This window comes from Lichenostomus cassidix, chromosome 9 (assembly GCF_008360975.1).
Source record: "Lichenostomus cassidix isolate B80296 chromosome 9, HeHo_3.0, whole genome shotgun sequence".
In the NCBI taxonomy this organism is placed as follows: domain Eukaryota; kingdom Metazoa; phylum Chordata; class Aves; order Passeriformes; family Meliphagidae; genus Lichenostomus; species Lichenostomus cassidix.
This window is the reverse complement of record NC_139490.1, coordinates 10,621,972-10,642,804: the sequence shown is the minus strand read 5'-3', so window position 1 is coordinate 10,642,804 and position 20,833 is coordinate 10,621,972. Positions and strand designations below refer to the sequence as shown.

Below are 20,833 nucleotides of genomic sequence, written 5' to 3'. Positions count from 1 at the left end.
CCAGGAGCTTATTGAGGTACCTGTCCCCCAAAATACTGGGGTTGATCCATTTGGAGGCTCTAAATTGAAGGCACCCTGGGTGCTGGCATGAGGGAAGTAATTGTGAGAGGAAGAAAACTGAAATTAGTCCAATGATGGATGACCTCATTGAAGCCTGAAATTGTAAGAGTCACACAGTTCCCAGCAAGGCTGAGCACATTTTTATACTGCAGGAGCTTTTTCTTTTAAGAAAACAGCAAAGAAATTGGTTTGGCAATTTACTGTTGAGCAACACTGAAAAGGATTGGTCTGAAGCAGGACAGCATGTTCAGACCATTTATATTGTGTAGCACATGCACTTAGCACCATCATGAGAGATGCTTTCTCAGCGGGCATCATTTCAGAGGCTCTCCTTTCATTAGTGCTGAGCTGAAAGTAAACATTAGAGAACACCAGGGCTTGGCCTGGGTTTATGCAAAACTTGAACATTGAATAACAAACCTGTGTTGTGCATGTGTATCACAGTTGGTTAGACTTCTTGACCTTTCAGCTGGAGCAAAGCCACAGAGGTACATCTCAAGAGCAGCTCGGCTTTGTCAATCATTACGGAAGTAATGGCATCCCAACATAATGCTTAACTCTGGAGTGACGACTAAACATATTCATGGCAACACCCTTTGTGTTAAATCTGGAAGAACTGCAGTTAATGGTGCATTTCAGCCACGGGCTGTAAACTTCAGTGACAACCTATTACTGACTGCTGAACAAACTGGGATTGTCCCTTCTGAGGGGATCAGAGCTACGGTGCAAAGCGTCTTCTGCCCCTGTTTAGCCATATGACCTGGATGAATATGTAGGAATTAAGTCAATCCTCAGGAAAGGACCAATGTGCAATGAAATTCTGTGCCCCTTATGAGAACCACTGGGGATGTATGGGGTTTTTTTGTGCTGCATTTTCCTGGCAAACCAAACCCTGGCAGCTGCATAGCAGCAGTAATGATGCTGATGGTGGCTGTCTCAGACTTGGAAGAGTTTCCCTCATCCTTGGTGCAGGTTTGAGGTGGTAGGCACAGTGCACAGGACGTGGTTGGAGGTGACTCTGCTTTTTCTGTAATGCCAATATTCCATCTGAAGGCAGCATTCAATGCAGCTGTGGCCCCACTGCACGGACTCCAGTGACTTTATTTGTAGCAGGTCCTGTTAAGTGCAGCCATGGGTTAATATGGAACTAAGCTTCAGCAGCAGGAATTTGTGAACAGCTATGAAAATACCGAAACAACTGCAAGGTGCTGACCTTAAACCAGTGTTCCTTTAACTTCTGTTAGCTGTTTGTGTCCCTGCAAACCCAAATTTGCTCCCTGGCTAGAGCTAATTTCTGAGGCACAGGAAGCCATTGGGTAACGTTTTCTGGCTGGAGGCATGATGTGCAGAGAGGTTTTAAGAGCACCAAATTACAGAAGGTAAAACATTGCTGCAAACAAAGCTCTTCCAATGTTTCTCACACTAGTGATGCGGAGTCGTGGAGCTTTGTGTTTAACTTCATGGATCACAGCAGGAACTGGAGTTCTGTGTTTAACCTTCTTCCAGGTAACCAAATCCTTCACTGGGACCAGGCTGATTTTAGGGATTTTGTGGGGGAAGGATTCCAACTTTTATAGAATTTAGTCATCAGCCCTTTTTTTTTTTTAAGGATTTTTTGAGGGCCTAATGAATTTGGGAAAGATTGAAACCTCACTAAAATTCCAATTAATGCAGAAAAAACGTGACTGCCTTAATCCTTTATTCTGTCTGTGGCTATTGAAATGGAAGAGCTTGGGGCTTCAGCAGCACGGATGGGTGTTTGGCTGCTCTGACAGATTCCTGCCTCAGAGCAGATGCACTTTGCTGCAGTTTAACTACGCTAAGGTGGATGAGGTGGTTTGAGGGATGATAAAAGAGAGTCCAGAGGTTGTCACTCAGCCATGAAGAATACTCAGGGCACATGTAATCACAGCAATCAGCTATCTGCTTTTGACCTGTTGTTTTAATAATCAGCCGAAGTGCAAAAAAACCCAAAAGAATTAAAATATTCTGCACCAGGGTGCATGTGTGACATGGCAAATTAGCTCAGTTTTAAAAGGACACATCTGGAAGAGTTGAAGCTTCTGTCTTTTTCTCTATTTCTCGTTTGGGTTTCAGTCACTTGTGAAATTTCACAGATAATGCTTTATATGAAAGACTGCCTGTACTCAAAGATCTCTGGTGAAACTAGGGACTGAAAGGCAGTGTGTGCACAGGATCAGACACATTATAGAGATTTGTGGGGGGATTTCTTGTTGTTTACAGCGGCTCAAGCTTTCTGTAACAAAAAGAAGTCCCATTAACTAGAGATTTAAAATTAGATCTTTCAATTATGCATATTTGATACAAATTTCTAATTCAGAACAGAACTTTCCAGTTTGACTCAAAGTCAGAAATCTCAACGTGTTTTGGATATATGCAGAGGGTAATCCAAAGTAATTATTTACAAATTACATTCTAATAGTTTTTCCGAGAAATAAATCTAAATTGCTTTATTTTGTTCATCTGCTTTCCAGTGTAATCACAATTCTATACCTGATGTGAATTTTTTTGTAGCAACGTTGGGCAACTGTTATAACACACCTAGCACCAGTCAGCCAAAAAAATGTATTGAATTGGATTCAATTATACTGATGAACTACTCTGGTTACTTTTTGCTCAGATAACATGAAACTGAGGCTAAGATCAACAAGGTTTGCCAAAATAAACTGGCTTGAGTGGAAAGTAGAAAATATACCTGAAAAACAAGTTTCAGGTTGACATATTTGCAATACCTGAAACCTGACTCTGGGAATGATGCACCACTACTATCTGAAAATAGGAAAATGCTGGGTAGAGCACAGTTCTGATCAAAACAGCTCTAATTTACAGCTGCATTCACAATTATCTCCCCCCCAAAAAAATGAGCCACAGAACAAGAATTTGGTTATGGGGCAGTTTCAGCAGATATTTCTGAATAGCAAAGCCCAGTTGCAGTAAGCAGGTCTCTGACTCCAGCTGGTGTTTCCCTGCTCTTGTCATTCCCTCTTTCACATCAAAAGGAATGCTTTCTCCTTGGCCTAGCTTTCATCTGCGAGCTATTGAATTTCTTGGGCTCTTGGTGAGGTTCTCTGCTGGTTTCGATATGAGCTGGCACAGAGCAGAGACCCACAGGGGTGGATCCCTAAGGAGAGGTCTGGTTTCAACCCTGCAGGACTAGCACTTGTATGGCTTTTCCTTTTCAACTTCCCGCTCTAAGAACAGTAATCATACTGGTAAATTGTGAAAGACCAACATAGCAGCACTGTCTGATTTCCATGTGTGTTTTCAGTTAGCAGACTCCGAGTCGGACTGTGAGCTTGGCGAGAGGTGAGTGTGGCTTCATCCTCTCACCCACAGCTGCCCTCAACCCAGGCTCTTTCAGGGTTCTGTGCTCCTGCCTGGCACAGCAGCACACACAGGAACAAGGACATCCAGAAAAAGGCCATTTAAGGTTGGGGTTTTTTTTCAAAAGAGGAAATAGAGGCTGGCAACCCTTTGGGTTTTCAGCAAAAACACTGAGGGTGCCAGTGTTGAAACGCAAACCAGTTGCACTCTGCTTCTTGCATCATCTGCATTGCTTCCATCTACATAGAGAAACTTCTAATAGGGCTTCCTTCATGGAAGAAAACTTCTCCTTACTGATGATGCTCCTCTTTGTGTTGCTAGATGTGCTGGGGTGGGTACAGCAGCCCCCTCACACTGGACTGAAAGTTTTTTATTCTTCAATTCTAGGTGCATTGGACAGAGCGATGAAAACTTTAGCAGCTGGTATGTGTGGTAAGTCTCAGATCTGCTTTAGAGGAAAAAACTGGCACATAATATTCTTTGATGGATATATGGAGAGAAAGGCATTAAGAGAGACTGATAGCTAGAGAGCATTGCTCCTGGGCTGTCCCTGTGTTCTGTCTTTACAAACTAATGGAAATCATTTATCCATATCCTCCTCACTGTATGCTGACAACCGAGCTGGGAAAAAACGATGGATGATTTCAGGGAGAAATGTTTGAATTTCCAGCCAGCCCTCACTGCTGAGCACTCAGGAGTGAGACATTGGTTTCTGGGGACTTTGATCATGTCCAGTGCGCTGGTGGGGAAACCGCAACATTTAGCGGCTATTTGCAAAAGATGTTAATGAATATGTTAATTTGAAGACGTGCAGCCATCTGTCGGTGCTGCCCGCAGATGGTGATGGTACTGTTCCTTCCCTGCTGCCTCTGCCTTAGGTTCCTGATGTTGTTTTTCCTGGCCTTGCTCCTGTCCTGCGGGATCTGCTGCTGCCTGCAGTGCTGGCTGAAGCGGAGGAGCTGCTTCCCACGGCGCACCGTGGCTGTCTTTGCCCTCAGCAGCTCAGATGCCTTTTGTGGTTAGTCCTGTCCCTGCTGCAATGTCCCCGTGGCCCTGCTGGGCTTCCCGTGGCCCATCCATAACCCAGTAAAAGGCGGTCAGGCTTGAGTGGGAGCTGGGATGCAGACATGAGCTGTATTTCTGATGAACAGAGGGGTGCCCAGCTGTGGCATCTTGGGGACATGTCCAGACCATGGAGGGCTGAAGCCATGCCTTGGTGCTGTCCCAGTGTGTCCAATGTGTCCCCAAGGTGCCTAGCTGGGGCTTGGCCAGGCTAACATTGGGGGTGTGTGGGACTTTCTCCTCAGTGCCAGGGCACTCAGCAACCCAACACATGCAGCCACAGGCACTGGGGTCAGGCAGCCCTTTCCAACATGTTTCCAGCCCTTTCCAGGATGAGTCCTTCATTTCTCACTCAAGTAAACTGTACTGGTATAACTTGAGGCACCCCAGTAGACAGCTCAGCTGGATGATACACCCTAGGGTCTGTCAAAAGATTGCCCTGGTGGCTGCTGTTCGTTGTGGTAGCCAGCCTCAACATTCCCCTAGGAGCACCCAGGTTTTGAGGGTTGGGCTATAATGACTGTGTAGCATCCAAAATTGACCTGGAGGATGGCCAGCAGCATCAGCAGGCTGGGCCAGGAAACGTCCCTCCAAGAAAAATAAAGCTAATTCTGTCATCAGGCCAAGCCCTCCCCAGAGGGTGTACTACCTGCTTTCTGGGTGGCCATGGACAGTGTCTCCACCCCAAACCCACCCAAATTCCTCTGTCCCAGCTCCTTGTATTTGGAGTTTGTGGTGAACGGCTTTATGATGCCATGCTTCAAAAATTGCATCCATGCCTTTCTTGTCTCTGAGTGGTTTGGCAGCTCCTCCTGGGCTCACCCCTCTCACCCCCACACTTGCTCTTCACGCCTGTCTGCTGTACAGTCATGACTTTGCTTTTTCCCCAGCTCCTGAAGCACCTCCATGCCCATTCTCTGGATCCCTGAGCCCCTGCATGACTTCAGAGATTTCCTCCTCTCCTGCCCCACGCTTCAGCCTTGAGGAAACTGAATTGCCTCCATCATATGAGGATGTTATGAAGGAAAACAAGTTCTAGACACCACATGTTGGCTTTCAGTGATCCTACTTGGTTCATCAAAGATCTTCCATCATGCTAAAGGAGTGTGAGATCAAATCAGCCCTTTCCACAGGTTGGCCGATGGACTGAAAAGCAGCACATATTTCGTCTGAACCTGAAAGATGAGACTAAATGCAACAGAAAAAATGCCAGAAGTATGTGTTGAATCTGTCACAGGAGCTCAGCTTGACATTTTGACGTCTCTGGATTTCAAGAAACTTCCTCAAAGGCCTGTCTGTATTTGGGGTTTCTGGCTCAGCCTCTAGATTTATCTCTGTAAGGCTGCTTGAGCTGGTGCAACCCCATGTGTTTTAGGACTAAATGTTGATAAATGACTTGATAGTTGCTTCTCAAACTTGGGCTGCCTCCTTCACTCGGCACTGTGCCAAGAAACACCCTCTGGCAAAGTCATGTTGTTCTAATACATTGTAATGCAATCATGCCACTCTGTGATGAAGGATCATTTGCCACATTTAAAATATTTAGCGCAGCATATCAGATTTGTCTAGTGCAAAAGGCAGCAAATTTATGGCCAGGGAAGAGAAAACAAGAGACAGGGATTATGGGGGAGTAGCAGCGGCAGGAGCTGGTTACAGAGCATAAAAAAGTGAGTTTGCTCATTTGAGCTGTTCTTAATTTCACAGTGACTGTCCCCAGCTACTCTTGCCCTAGCACTGCAGTCCAGCAGGCTTTGAATGGCCCAGGACCCACGTGGAAGTTCCCCAAAGTCATGAATTGGAGGTTTAGGTACTTAGTACTTAGCTACAGAAATCTATCAGCATTTCTTTGAGGTGATCACTGCAGACAGCATGGAAAAAGACTTTAAGAAGCCATCCAGACTTCCTTGTGCCCCAGCAGGATCAACTAAACAAAAGTGATTGCTTGGAGGTATTAGCCTAACTAGTTCTCAAATTACTGAGGAGAGATGCCGAGTATCCCCCTTAGCTGGATTTCAGATGAAAGCAAAGATTTCCTTTTGTTTGTCATGGGCAGGTCACTGAAGGCTGAATTCAGCCAGCCTGACCTCTCTGCCTCTGCTCTCTCAGTGGCAGGGCTGGGGGTTCAGTCACACCTCTCTTGCTGCAGAAGACAATGTCACAGCTGGTCCCATGCTAAGCTCCCATTTGGGCAGCTGGGTCTATCTGGGATTAGTGTCTCAAGAGATTAATGGAAGGCCACAGCCTCCATCATGGAGCACCTCCATGAAATAAAGTGAGGTTAGCACCATTTCCCATGCTCAGGAAGGAAAGTGGGAAGATATATCCACTAAAAGGTATAATATTCTCATAATGATTCTATGTAAGTACATTTGCTAGATAAAGAATTGCAGAATATTTTGAGAGAAAATTATTTGCCAGCACCACTAAAATCTTATTTTAGAAGCAGCTTTAATGTTTGACTCTTGTGTGAAAGGAAGTAAATGTTTCTTGTAGCCAAATGAATGTTTGTGCCAGCAGGCTAAAATATTACTGGGTTTATTAATAAAGGAAATTAGCAAGACTCAGCCAGGGGAGAAGGAAAGCAACTTCTGAGTGTCCTTTTTGCTGGCTGAACTTAGTAAGAATCACAGGTAATCAGCACCTCGCAGGATCAGATCTTTCGTATACATGACTGCTTCCACCACACAACCCCTTCAATTTATGCCCTGAAGCATGAGATTTGATTATGTTTGTCACTGCAGCTTGCATAGCCTGTTAGTGGGCATTAAATCAGCCGTCACTTGATTCCCACCTACACGCCGTGTCTGCTTCGGTGACCCCTCCGTGGCAGTGAGCTCCACAGGTTCTCTGCATTATGTGCTGCATAAAACATTACTGCCTCCTGCTTATTAATGGCTTGGCTCTAAATAAATTGCTGCCTTTAATTTCATTGAATGTCACCTTCTAATCAGATGGCTGGAGAGGCTAACAAGCAAGGACTGCTCTGGTTTCAATGCCTCCAATCCCTCTGCATCCCTCTTTCTCAAGGACCAGTGGTTCCCGAGGTGGTAAATCCTTCCCCAGCCACCCAACAGAGGGCAAGCAAGGCTTTCAGCACACAGAGACATTCAAGGAAACGGGTTTGCTCCCCTGCTACTTGTGTGCATTCAAGTGCCTTCGGTTTCATGTTTGAGGAGCTTTAATTATGCACAAAAGGAATCAAATTATTCCGTCAGAACTGTGACAAGTGGCTCATAGTAAGCTAATGGCTGTCACAAAATCTGGCTCCATCTGGAGTCACCAGCGTGGGAGAACCTGTGTGCTGTGGTACCTGTGCAACATGACAGGAGCCACAGGAGCTTCCAACAACTGCTGAAAGCCAGGAGGAATCTGCAAAAAAATAGCTCTTGTAGGGTTGCTGTGCAGGAGACATAAACTAATGTTGCTGCTGGCATGGGGCAGAGAAAGAGAGTACACTGAGAAGGGGCTCAGGGCCCTGGTCCTTGGCTTCCTGATCACTGGAATGGAGAAGAGGATGGGTTTCTTCCTTCTGTAAAAGCATTTTGGGTGGTCCCACCAACCCATTATTCCCTAAGAAAGTTGCTTGTCCCAGCTTGCCACCTGACTCCCATGTGCTCCAGCAGAGCAGACAAGGTTTCTCCAGACCTGTGTTCCCATTCTTACACAAGCAGAGATTTTGCCTGGTAATTGATATTTTTATAAGCACTCAGCCCTTAATGAGGGCAGTTAATGCAGCTTGGCTGATGTTTCCAGAATCGCAAGGAAAGAAAAGCCATTTCTTTATAATTCATCACCTTAGGAATAGGGTTCACCTTGGAAAAGCACTTGTCCTGCTGTGACTCTCTGGCTGCCACTCATCCTCTGACTTCTACTTCCTGCTGTGTTTGAGAAGAAATGGCAAACGGTTCTAGAAAAAAAGCAGAAATCACTAGAAGGCAGATTTGTGGGGGAACTTGCTATCAACAAGCCTTGTGAGGGGGAAACGGGAGCAGTGTGGAGGAGCTAATTGCTTGGTGACCATCTGGAAGCAAAAGACAAAGAGAACATGGTGAGGCACACGGCTGGACTTTCACCTCTGCAGATTAAGAGCAGAATAATAAAGTCATAAAGTGGCTGTCAGGCAAAATAGAGCAAAACCAGAGGCAGCTGAGCTGTAACAGGGCATCAGTTTGTAATGCCAGGAGGGTTTGTACATGAAAGATGGGAAAATAATTGATATGCTCATTAATCTTTCTTTTCTTTTTTCTTTTTTTTTTTTTTTTAATTGTCATTTAAAATCCTGCATTATGGGCTGACGAGTTCTGCGCAGGGAGGATGAGGACGGGACAGGGGACAGATGCCCGCTCTCTTCGGGTCACTAGATGGCACAATTCTGGCTCTTTCCTTCCTCACTCAAAGGCATTTTACAGCAGGGACCCAGGAGCTGCAGGGAGAAAATTGTTCTCGCTGCCGTAGCGGTGGTTGGACAGAGTATTTCAGTCATTAATCACTTGCCCACAATATTTAGCAGATGCAGAAGAGCAAACCCTGGGAGTCCAGCCCCAGCTGAGAGAGAAAACCTTGCGTTCTTGGTGGAATTTTACTTTTCTCTCTTGGAAAGTTTATTAAATGACTCCAAGTAGATGTGTCTGAGCCGGGATAAAGTCTCCGGCTGCTGAAAATCCATTGTTGCAGGTGTGCACTGGGCTCTGAGGTTTGTAGCTGCCAGCAAAGGTCTAAGCAGCCTCCAAAATCAAGCCTTTCGTGTGTCCTTGCAGGAGAGCAGTGATTCCCCTCACAGGAGTCAAAGCAGGTCGCTTGGCAAAACACCTTCCTGAGCAAAACCTGCATACAGGTTAGAGAGACACAACACTCAAAGGCAACTGCATTTATTCTGTCCCACTGATGTTACAATATGCAGGAAAAACACAATTTTGCATTAATGCTCCTGTCTACTGCAAATAATTGTTCACATCTACTGAATTCACACCAAAATTACATGGCAATGTCTGTGAAAAGGCAGGAAATCCATATCTTGGGAAATATTCCTGCAGCTGCAGTAGGAGATAGCCTAGTTCACGAGGTCACAGTGAGACAGCCCTAATTGCAGCTGGAGTTATTGAAAGCCCATATGAGCAAGGCTGATCAAGGCAGGGAGAGGACAAAATGCTGCATGCAAAAAAGGACAGCCATTGCAGATGTCATTTTTTTACTATCTCCCTCACTTGCCCGTATCAAAATGGGAAATCAATAGCTATCTGTAAGGCATGGAATCAAATTAGCAAAGATCTTAGCTAAACATTTTACTGTTTTCCATAAGCTGCAACCAGCCAGATCCCTGGCAGACTGCACAGAGCTGTCAGTGGAGAGGAAAATGGGGAACCCCAGTTCGAGGAAGGACCCTGGGGAGGCACACAGGGGGGAAAGGTACTCCCAGCTCTCTGCTAAATCCCTGACTCTCCCTATGCCCTGGAAAACGAAGCCTGAATTGCCCAAATGTATAAAAATACCCCTTGGAAGCTAGTGAAGATATGGAGAAACTTAAAAAGCTGTTGGAACTGATGGACTAAATGTCAGACCCCAGCTCAGCTGGAAATTGTAATTGAGCAAAATGCCTTAGTAAGACATCAATGGCCATCAGGAAGGGAAAATCAATCTATTGTCATTCCTAGTGAGCTGCTGCTGAATGGAATGTAGGTAGGTATTAAGGAAATACCTTAATAACTGAGCTCACCTGATACATCTTTAGCCTTAGGGACTGATTGTGATTTTGAAAGAAAAAATAAGTACTTTCTGGGCGGTTTCTTGCTAATGAATATACAATTAAACTAGAACAGATCTGCATTGTTGCCTGATAATGAGCTAATGAGGAGTGAAGCCTGCAGTCGTGAAACCAGTGTCAGTATTAAATCAAACAGGGATTAACAATTAAAAATTAACAGCTGATCAAAACATCAGATAGCCTGTCAGCAGAATTTGAATAATGAAGCAATGCAGTACTGGACTGGTTACAAAACATTAACCTGGCAAAACTAAGGGTTGCTGTGACCTTTTCCCAGTCCTCTTGTGCAGGAGATAGATCCTCAAAAACTATCATAGAGTTTGGCTAGAGGTATGATGAAATAATTAACCCTTATTCTATATAGATACTGAAGAAGAGATGCTCACAAGTGTTGATGCAATGCTCTTCTTCATATGCAAAGAATATTTGTACATAAATTCTTTGTATGTGAAGTGTATTTGAGGAGGATGAGTTAAGGTAGTATTTGGGGTATGCTCTATTTGGTGTATGCTCTGTTTGTGTACCCCCAGGAGAAACACAGGTCTGATGGGAGGGACTAATGAAACTAATCCTTTATATTCACCCCTGATCAGGGCACAGACATCCAGTGCTCACTGAGCCACTGCTTGGTGTGACCCAAGTCACAAAACAGCTCCACCACCTTAAAACAAGCTGAAGACCATTAGGACAAAAGCCCAGAATTCTCTTCAAGTGCTGAATGAGAGAAATCAATGGTCTGAGATTTGCAATTACACCTGCATTTCTTTTCTGCTAAACAAGAAATAAATCTTCACGGCAAGAAATAACCTTTGTTCTCAGAAAAAGCTATAGAAAACAGCAACAAGAGGCTGGCGGGTGTCCCTGAGTGTTTGTGGGAAGGGCTAATGTGCTGGCTGCATAGACTATGGAGGTTTTGATTCAGGGCTGATGATGTCTTTGCTCAGTACCTCCTCCCCAGGAGCATCTCAGCTGGGTGAGCTGGGCTGAGGCTGCCTGCAGCATCTCTCCTCCCTCGGGGAGGCTGAGGGAGCAATTTGCCTCTCTGGGCAGGAGAGGGGATGTGGGCAGTGGAGCAGTCACTGAACACAGCTCTGCCTCTGGGGTGTGTTCACCCTCCATCTCCTTCTCAGTGTGTCTCTAAAGGAGCAGGGGAGCAGGGAAACAGCCCAGGAACCAGACCCAAAAATGTTCTTAGAGTTTCCCTGCCCTGGCAGAAAGTATCAGCAGTGTCAGCTCTCCTGTCCCAAATCCCCATAGCAAACACATTTCTGATGTGACTGTGAAGAAAGTTTTTTAAAAAAACCCACCAAGATCTGAATGCAGCATCCTGCAACAACAGGCAAAAATTCCTGTCGCCTCCAGATCTCTTTGTGCATTCTTGGTATAATCTGTGAATTCATCACATCGCTCATAACTCATCTACTCGTTGTCTCTCAGGACCTTGTAAAAAAGCCTCCATCACCTCTCCTACTGTGTTTACATCTGTTCAATATAGCTCATCTGTTGGCAGTAACCTGCTCTCAGTTTGGCTGACATAAACGCCTGCCAGCCCAAGCAGCACAAACTCTGCAGGAGCAAACTCTGCAGGCATGAGCCTCCCCTGCCTGCGCAGCAGAACTGCCACCAGGGATCTCACAGAGATGGCAGCCCTGAGCAGGTCTGAGCCCTGTGGAGGAGCCTGAGCCTGTGGCAGAGCCATATGGACCTGCTACGTCCTGTCTGTTCCAGTTCCCTGGTGCTTCTTGACTTGGAGCCATGTCAGGGTTGAGTTAGGTTTTGGCCTTGCTGGTCAGTTCTGTGCTGCAGCACAAGGTGCTGCTTCAGGATAATCCATCAGAGGACTCAGCCCTTCGTTTTCCATCATAGGAGTTATCAGAAGTGCTGCCTGGGACACAGCCCACTCCATCCTCAGCCACCCCACCTTCACCTGGCCCACATGACATAAGGTTTCACTTCACACTGTCTGGGAGAAGAAAACCCAGCCTGCCCATCAGGCAGTCCATGGAGGACATCTAACTCTGGTGGTGCTTCAGCACCCACAGCTGTGCACACCCTGCTGAGGCTCCACCTTTGCTTCTCCACTGGCCCTGAGCAGACAAATCTCTGTTCTGGGAGCCTTTTCTGAGCCCCCAGTGCCCATGACATGATCTGGTGCCCATAGTCAGAAAGGACTGAATTTGGACAGTTCCTACCAACCTTAAGAAAACTCTGTCTCAGCTTGTCTTTCCATTAAGGGCATGAAAGAATGTTCACAACCATCCTTAGGGAACATGTTAAACCATACTGGGTTTTTTCTCACCCACTGTAGCAAAGACCTGGCTGATGCTCTAACCTCATCCAGCCCATGGCAGCCTGAATTGCAGCAGGGGACAGCAGTCCTGAACTGGGTTTAAATATCTTTTAACAGAAGGGGATGATAGATCTTGCTATCATTTATCCTACTTTCTCACTAATGTAGATACATTGTAATGCACAAGTTCACATTTTGGATCTTCATTCAGTTTGTCCAAGAAACATTTTTATTAAGCAGAATGAAGCTGGCAGTTTCCAGATTTCAGCAAGTCTAGAGCATCTGTAGTGCACATTTGAACACTGACTGAGAAGGACTGTATTTTGCAAGGAAGAATGCACCTGGATTCACAATGTTTTCTCAGTGCAGAGGCTCATGGATCCAAGAGGGGTCAGACATTTAACACAGGTCTTATCTCCTGAAGGACTCTGCAGGTGCCTATGAGAGGGGCAGACCCCCAAGCTGAGTGCACAGGGTCCAGATGTTGGTCAGACAGTCAGTCCCTCTCTTTGACAGTATTTTCTGCTTTGTACACTGTCGACACATTGCCAGACATGGAGCAGATCCATCTTGCAGTTTGGGGATCTTCATGCAGAACACCGTGGTCTGATTCAGGAATGGCTGATTTATCTCACTTCTACCAATAGTGTTGAGACAAATGCTGAAAGAGTTTGTGTTGGCTATTTCAGTCTGGCTTATGCAAGTGGCCTCAGCACTCAAGGCAGCAGGATTCCATTAAGCAGGATCTTCTCAGAGTCTGCTTTCTTGAAGGAAAGGGTTGGTGAAGCTCTCATAATGCAAACATTGTAGCATACAGTAGATTAAGAGATTCTTGAAATTTAACTGCATCTGTATCACAACCACAAGAGCTTGAGTCTCTGTGCAATGCACTACAAACAAAAGCAGAGCTCTTTCAGGAGCACTTACCTCCTCCTCCTCCTCACACCCTTGTGTCCACAGCATACATTTTGGCAGTGGCTGTTTGCGAGGATGGCAAATGCATGTTTGTTACGACAGTCGCAGCTGAGGAATAGCCTTTTCTCAAGGAATAAGCAGAATGGAGTCTTCCAGAACTTGTCTCTGTGAGGCACAGGGAGAGAAACAGGAACTGCTAATGAGTGCTTGGTGACTTTCAGCTGCAAAGTTTCATGATTCAGGGAAAGCAGCCCTCCAAGATGTGACATAATAACAACAACAACAACACATTTTATGTCATCCTTACACGTCAGCTCTCACCTGAAGACCTTGATGTGCTTTCTAGAGCTGCTTAAGACTATTCCCATTTTACAGCTCAAAATACTACAACTGGAGATGAGCAACCATCCCAAAGGCTATCCCCAAAGGAGTTTCCCCACCCTGTGCACCTGTAGCACACCCTGAGCAATGGCCCTATCCCTGATCTGTGCTTCCTCACCTCTGAAGGGATACATGCAGCAGGTGAGCAGGGACCCCGACAAGAAGCAGCCAAGTGACCCTGCCATGCCCAGCCAGCAGGACCAGCCAAACTTGTACTGGATGCCCAGGAAGATGTTGTGGAAGAGCAGAGAGGAGCGCTCCATGTAGACATCCACAGCGTACCACACAGAGCCAGTGATGCCAGGGAGACCTGCAGGGCGGGAGAGAGACACAGAGCCACGAGGGAACACAAACAGCAAACCTGAAGCTACAGCTGCTGTCTGCTGGGTCAGACTTCAGGAGGGGAAGACCTTCCTCAGACAGCAGGTTCTGGCCCCTGTTCACACCCAGCCTTTGGTGGATTCACCCTGGTTCCTGCTGACATCCCGCACTGCCAGGCAGAGGCTGCACCTCACGGCTTGGCACTTACACACACCACCAGCACACTGGCAGCTTCAGGTTTCTGCAGCAGAAGGCAGAAACCTCCTCCCTTCTCAGCTTGTTGTAAAAATATCTCCAGAAATTAATTTTCTAATCTGTTTTGATTTGCAGAGCTTTGATGAAGTTTTTCAAACTTTGAGAAGTGAATGGAAGATGTTTAAAAGAACCTCTCTAAGTGTTTTATGCATGCTCCTAGTGTCTGGGCTGAGTTATTAAACCTGCTTAGGCTGAAGAAGAGGTAGCTTCTTGATCCTGGCATAAAGTCAAATTATATGATTTGGCACCTAGTTGGCTATTTATTTTTGTATTTAAAATTCTCCCACTAGCTGTAACAGCAAAGCACCTCAGCCAGTCGGGTATTTATCACCTAGAAGGGACAGACATGTTATTATCCTTTTACTAGAGATCAGCTGCAGAGATTTTGGGCTAAGTGACTTGCCCAAGGTCACACAATCTGTGGCAGAGCCAGGAACCAAACCAGGATGCCAGGACTTTCTAGTCCTTCAGCAATTGGTCTAGAGACCTAAGGCAAGGCCTCTTTGCCATATCAACGTCAACTGCTCCACAGTAAAACAGAAATAAATGGAAGTCAGCCAACTCAAAGCCACCTAAAAACTCAAAGTCACCTATTCAAAATATGAACTGAAAGCAGATAAACTCAACTATGTGCTGTCAGAGGCAGGTGGTGAACAGAGGAAGCTGCATTGCACAAATAAATCAAATAAAGATCCTTCCTCGTACAGAAAATCACCAACCTCTCTCCCCAAAATAAAAGAAGGCTTTTAGTGTTTCCCCACTTTGCTAAAGGGTGTCCTACAGAATAGGGACACGGTGGGGAAATACCTGCAATGAGCAACAGAACTCCAGACACCAGGCAGATGCGCAGCTTGATGAGTGGCTCATCAGGAAGGAATTTCACACAGTCCAGTCCCAGGACCAGGAAGAGAAATCCAAGTCCTGACAGGATATCTGCTGTGATCATCATGGCTCGGGTCAGCACCAGCTTCACTGCAGGACAAAAGCAGATCCTTCTAGTGCTCAAGGAATGGAAATGTGGGCAGGTAATGGGGTCAGATCACATAGGAACTTTTTTTCTGGCGTTCAGCTTTCTTCAGCTTCCCCTGGGAGTAATACCTCACTGAGAAAAGCAGCATGCCTCTAATTATCTGGCACTGAGTAGAACAGATACTCTTTCAGTCTACACTCAAGTGTCCTCACCACTTGTAGAAACATTTCTGACTCTTACATACCAGGATGCTCAGCGTAGATGGAGTCGTACTCATCACAAGTTTGAATCCCATCAAAAACGTTTGTGACACATTCCCACCACAGGCCACGGCATTTTGTACTCACCTGTGGATTCAGGAGACAAAGAAGACCATAAGTTAAAATATCCATCTACACAGCAGGTGGCCATCTTAGCCCTTCAGCAGAAATCCTGGTACAGTTACAATGATGCTCTAAACCAGAGTGTTTAGCTTGACAAAGAGAAAAAGCAGCAGGATGGAGGAAAAGAGCAATGTTTTCTGTGTCCCTACTAATGTTTCTACATTAGAGCAAAAGAATTCAGATGAGACATTAGGGAAAAAAAAAAAAAAACAACAAACCAACCCTGCCTACTAGTAAGGATAAAAATTGTGAAGGAAATATCTGGGAGGAGCTGGGGGGTGGCTGACCAGAAAGATCTGAGAGCAGGTTTGCTCACTCATTGCCAAACACTTGTCTAGGCTGAGCAGGGCAGGGCTATGGACCAGACAACCTGAGACTTTGTTGCCCACACTCCCCTTCCTTACACCATCCTCCTGACTGGAGGAACAGCTCTGAGAGTGGGAGAGGAGTGCAGAGGGGTCTGGATACGAGCCCTTCTGCAGACACCTGAGGAGGGCTGCCCCCAAATGACTCAGCTGGAAACACTGGCTGGAAAATGAGAGGCAGTCGTGCTGATCCTGGCCCTGGGGCTCCCAGGGTGCTGCCAGCCATGGGACCATGCGTGGCCAAGCCACAGTCATCACTCAGACATCCAGACTGGGGCAGAGCATGCAGTAGCATCATGGTTAATCGTCTCCACCATCCTGAAGCCGTAGATACCATTCCCAGCCTCCCATAAATCACTTAAATATGGGAGGTGTTTTCATTACCAATGCAAATATGGCAACAAGCACCTCTAAAACATTCCTGGAATTGCTCATAGAAGAAGCAGAGTTAATGTCGGTGCAGCCTTGGACTCCAGCCTGCCTGCTGCTGCCAGCGACACCCTCTGCAGTTAATGGAAGGAGAAACTCCTCCAGCAAATGGGTTTCACACAGGGGAAGGGAACCAGGCTTGCTTGGGTGATGCAATAAATTCATTTTTCTTGCACTGCGTAAATCACAAAGCAGATAATAACATATCTCAGCCACGTAATAAAGTCTTATTCAGGATGTATTGAAGTCTGTAGCCAACCACAATAATTTCTGCACAATACAATGTCTGAGCCAAACCGTGCACCTCCTCTGTGATACTGCTCTGTGGATCAAAGGTGAGCAAAAATGACTCACTACTTCAGACCAGCAGAAGAGATACTATTTATATTTGAATGAAAATAATCTACATGTTTTGTTTCATGAAGATGAAAAGTGCTTAACATTTCTGAGAATTTCAGAGCATATTTAATGAAAAATACACTGAAAAATGAGAAGCAGTGATGGAAAAAACTGATTTCATTGATTCTGTGCTTTTCAAGAGAACAGTATCTTGTAAATAATTCGTCATGTTTACATTCAATGTGTTTTTACCATGGCCTTCTCAACACAGTTGAAGGTCCTCTTCTGTCTTAACTCACCACTGTTCAGGCTGTGCTTGAAATTAACATATTTTTATTAAATTACATTTTGTTCCACTTGTATTTGTATCATTTCTCTTTCCTCCCAAACCACCACAGGCGTATTCACACTACTCTGCATTCAGCTAAGAATGTCAGTTACTCCCTCACTTGCTCACATTATTATTGTTTTTTAAATCTTACAAGCAGCATCTACATCTAAATTATTTATAAATAGACTAACAGGATTCCAGTCTTTGCCATCCTCCAAGCAAAACAGAGGTCTTAAGGCACAACAGTTATGGTCTAGGTTGTGAAATAACCCCTTTCCCAGACTAACAAAACCTTGATTAATGTTTTGCGTTTCTCGGGATGTTTCTGTTGTCATTACTCCTGCTAGAACCAGCGCCGAGCATGGGCAAAGCAGGGACCAGCCCATCCCACACAGCCTGTGCACAGCCAGGGATAAACAGCCCATTGTCTGGTGCAGGAGGGATGGGAACAGGTCAGTGTGGGACCTGTGGATGCCCTGAGCACTGCTGAGCTATTCTGGTTTCTGCTGCCAAGGGGCAACCCTTGCTCCCCTCTGCTTTGTGCACCGTTGGTCCTTCTGGTTGTTAATCTGCTCCCAAGCCACCCTTGGGCATCTTCCCTTGTGCTGACAGCACAGACCTTCAGGCACACAGGAACTCGCTGCTCCAAAGGGCACAGGGGTCAGGGCATGGAGCATCATGTGGGCACGTGGATTTCCCCATCCCATGGCTGGATCCATGCACCGTGTTGGTAGCACTAATTCCCCATCACTTCCTCACCTCCCTCCCCCACAGCAAATCTGCTCCAGCTTCCCTGGGCCCAGCTGAGGACTCCCTGAGCAGCCACACATCACAGCCATGCTCCTCATCTCCTGCTTCGATTACAAAACATATTGCCACGACCTGCTTTCCCTAATTCAAGTATGCATGTAAAACACGAACTGCATAATGACTGTAATAGATATAATTATATCCTATTCATAATGTATAATTAATATTAAAAGAATTCTCATACCAAAAAAAAAAGAAAATAAAATTACAGAACAAGCACACACTTCTCCTTCTGGGGAAAGCGGAGAAGACAAATGCATAAGTGATGTTAGTCACAGCATTTTACCGCACTGTGAAAGGTGCCAGCAGACAGTGATTACAAGCCCAGCTCGAGAGTAAAACAGGCAGCATTTAACAGTAGTGGTGGTATTTATAATCCACCTGCAACAGGGAGGGACCATCTAACCAATACAGATTATGGGCTTTTTCCACTACAAACTCCTGCAGAAACTGACCCAGCCTTGTCTTGATGCTTCACAGGGAGTCACCTACTTAAACAACTTTCTGCGTGGCTGTAACCTGTTGTTTCTGAAAGGTGAGGAGCTGTGAGCGCAGAGCTGGGGCTCCTGCAGCCTCTCTGGAGGGGGCTGCTCCCTGCACTCCCTGGCCTCTTCCTCCTGGGATGCTCCTCTACAGTGGGACCACAGTGAGGGCTTCATCCTCCCCAGGTGCCAGGGCCAGGGTCAAAGCCGAGCAACCAGCCAAGAGCCAGCAGCTACAGCTGCTGAAGGATGGAGTTCCCTTCTCCTGGAGTCAAAGTTGCCTAACTTACCCTTTTTCCAGCTGAAAACAGGAGTCGGTGTGGACTCCACGCCTTTCTAGCCATGGCCATTCCCCTGTTTAGAGAGGCAGTGAGTCATTCGGGTCATTAAGGAGATCAGTGGTCAGGTATTAAGGCTGGGGGCGTTTTTCTCCATTATTTAGTATTCACACTCAGAGCCGGAATGTGAGAATAGTGGCTGCTAATAACCCAACTGGGTGTTAATGGAGCACTTCGGACAGCCCATCGCAGGTGCCTTTGCTCCAAGAAGACAAGGTTACACAGCCTCAGGGTTGGTTCTTTGCTGGACTCAGGAGCAGGGTTTCTCTTTTCTGGTTGTCCCCACAATCGGATTCACTTGGCTTTTCTGAATATACTGACGCCTCCATCTGACTATTCCCAAATGAAGAGTCAGATCCATCCAGGATCACTGGGTGCACTCTATTTACATGGTAAAGAGGAACATTGAGTAGACACGCTGACCATTAGCAACTGCACTGCATTGGATCTGTGGTCACCTCAACATCTACACCCATCTTTAGGGTTTCTGACAGTCAGATTGTCAGGACTTTTTGTGGCATAGAGGAAAATGAGTGTTTTTCTTGTAATCAGTTTTATCCTACTTTCCTTGGATAATTCACCCCTTCATGTGCTGCAGCTAAACTCTGTTGCAATCACAGTGCAGAGGAGTTCTGGTTTCATATACTGGATAGCAGATAGAAAGTTTCCTCCCGATGCATTCAGCCAAACTTTTTGTCTTGGAAGGCATTTCACCTTCACAGCATAAAGTACCTAATTTGCCAGAGAGTAGATTCCTACACTGTGGACATGCAGCTTTTAAATGTACAGAAATTAATTACTATGCTGGGAAGAAAATCACAAATTTGCAGTATTGAGTGCTGGAAAAACAGTGATGATTTGGGGCCTGAATTGTCTGGGGCACACCTTGCATGTAAGCAGCAATCTGCTCCCTTGTTTGCAATTTACTTTTGCCAATACCTTTCTCTAACATGAGAGTGCTATTGTCTGCACAAGTTCCAGGAGATATTGAGTCCCCATGCTACCCTTGAATTTCTGGTAGCCCTGTAGCTCAATGGCTCTTAAGAAAAAGACTTGAAGAGCACAGTTGTACATGCTGGATGTTTCCACCAAGAAGTCTGAAGCACAGAATTAGAAACATCTCCAAAATGTTCATGCAGGTTGGAGATACAGGATAACTCCACTCAAGTTCATGCACATTTAAAACTAGAGCTTTTAGATCTTTCCTGAACTTACTAAGTGAGAGCACAGTCTGGATAATAAAGTCTGTCAAAGAGAATTACACAAAATACCGCTTTTCCCCTGCTCTTGCCACAGTAATTAATTTCATTGTCATACACTTTGATCCAGCACAACAGGGAGAAAGAACATGAGAGTGGAGCAATGACACCAGGAACCAAACTCTCTCTAGGACACATTGGTTTTGGTGATCTCCTCACCCCAGTCTTACCTCCAGGGAGTCATCAGCATTCACCATCCAGCAGTCTGTCCAGGTAGATGTTATCAAAAACCCAGCAGACAAAAAAGCAAAAAAGCAGCCCACATATTGGAGGAAAAACCTCATGCCAGCAGTCACTCAGCACATCCAGGAGAGTGAGAACAACAGTGCCCAACCTAAAGCTGGGGCAGAGACAGAGCCTCAGTGTCCCTGATGACCACCAGCCTCTCACAGTGACCATGAAGAGCAGGACCTCCTCACTCGTGCAGCTGCCATGTGGCAGTGATGGCTGCAGGAGCAGTGCTGCCCTGCCTGGGGTCAGGAGGAGGGAGAGTGCCCACGGGAGCTGCCGCAGCCAATCCGCCCTGCACCGCTACAGCTCCTGTCATGCCTGACTGCAGAGCAACGGGGCTGGCAGAAGAGACATGCAGCGAGCCCTGGGCTGGCAGGGGAGGCAGGTATCATGGCAGGTTTTGTTAAAATAGGGATTAAAAAAAGAATCAAACTTGTCCTTCAGGGCAGAAGATTTGAGCACTGCTGGGGGACACACAGAAGAGCTCTCACATGCACACACACATT

The 20,833-nt window shown here is 46.0% G+C and overlaps 2 protein-coding genes across 3 annotated transcripts; one reads left to right on the top strand and one right to left on the bottom strand.

The window, feature by feature from the left end:
• Nucleotides 1-1,178: 1,178 nt before the first annotated feature.
• Nucleotides 1,179-7,396, top strand: TMEM207 (transmembrane protein 207). 2 transcript variants are annotated; one of them, XM_085069394.1, is made up of 5 exons: nt 1,179-1,566; nt 3,350-3,387; nt 3,793-3,828; nt 4,284-4,423; nt 5,358-7,396. In XM_085069394.1, exons 1-5 carry the CDS (start codon nt 1,471-1,473, stop codon nt 5,504-5,506), a joined length of 459 nt encoding a protein of 152 aa, XP_084925520.1. In that variant the 5' UTR covers nt 1,179-1,470; the 3' UTR covers nt 5,507-7,396. The 2 variants fall into 2 exon arrangements, with proteins under 2 accessions (XP_084925520.1, XP_084925519.1); XM_085069393.1 differs by having other exon boundaries at nt 1,181-1,566; nt 3,793-3,837.
• Nucleotides 7,397-12,483: 5,087 nt separating this feature from the next.
• CLDN16 (claudin 16) lies at nt 12,484-20,598 on the bottom strand. The gene is made up of 5 exons (XM_085069392.1): nt 20,267-20,598; nt 15,605-15,707; nt 15,198-15,362; nt 13,933-14,124; nt 12,484-13,598 (listed from the first exon to the last, which is right to left on the bottom strand). Exons 1-5 carry the CDS (start codon nt 20,378-20,380, stop codon nt 13,459-13,461), a joined length of 714 nt encoding a protein of 237 aa, XP_084925518.1. The 5' UTR covers nt 20,381-20,598; the 3' UTR covers nt 12,484-13,458.
• Between the last annotated feature and the right edge of the window lie 235 nt (nt 20,599-20,833).

Excerpts from the sequence above, each read along its gene's own strand:
- TMEM207 (XM_085069393.1), top strand. The coding sequence starts at position 1,471 with ATGTTTCTCACACTAGTGATGCGGAGTCGTGGAGCTTTGTGTTTAACT. Across the intron at positions 3,838-4,283 it reads TTTAGCAGCTGGTATGTGTG|GTTCCTGATGTTGTTTTTCC; the intron begins GTAAGTCTCAGA and ends CCTCTGCCTTAG. Across the intron at positions 4,424-5,357 it reads CAGCTCAGATGCCTTTTGTG|CTCCTGAAGCACCTCCATGC; the intron begins GTTAGTCCTGTC and ends CTTTTTCCCCAG.
- CLDN16 (XM_085069392.1), bottom strand. The coding sequence starts at position 20,380 with ATGAGGTTTTTCCTCCAATATGTGGGCTGCTTTTTTGCTTTTTTGTCT. Across the intron at positions 15,708-20,266 it reads ATGCTGATGACTCCCTGGAG|GTGAGTACAAAATGCCGTGG; the intron begins GTAAGACTGGGG and ends CTGAATCCACAG. Across the intron at positions 15,363-15,604 it reads CATCTACGCTGAGCATCCTG|TGAAGCTGGTGCTGACCCGA; the intron begins GTATGTAAGAGT and ends TTTGTCCTGCAG.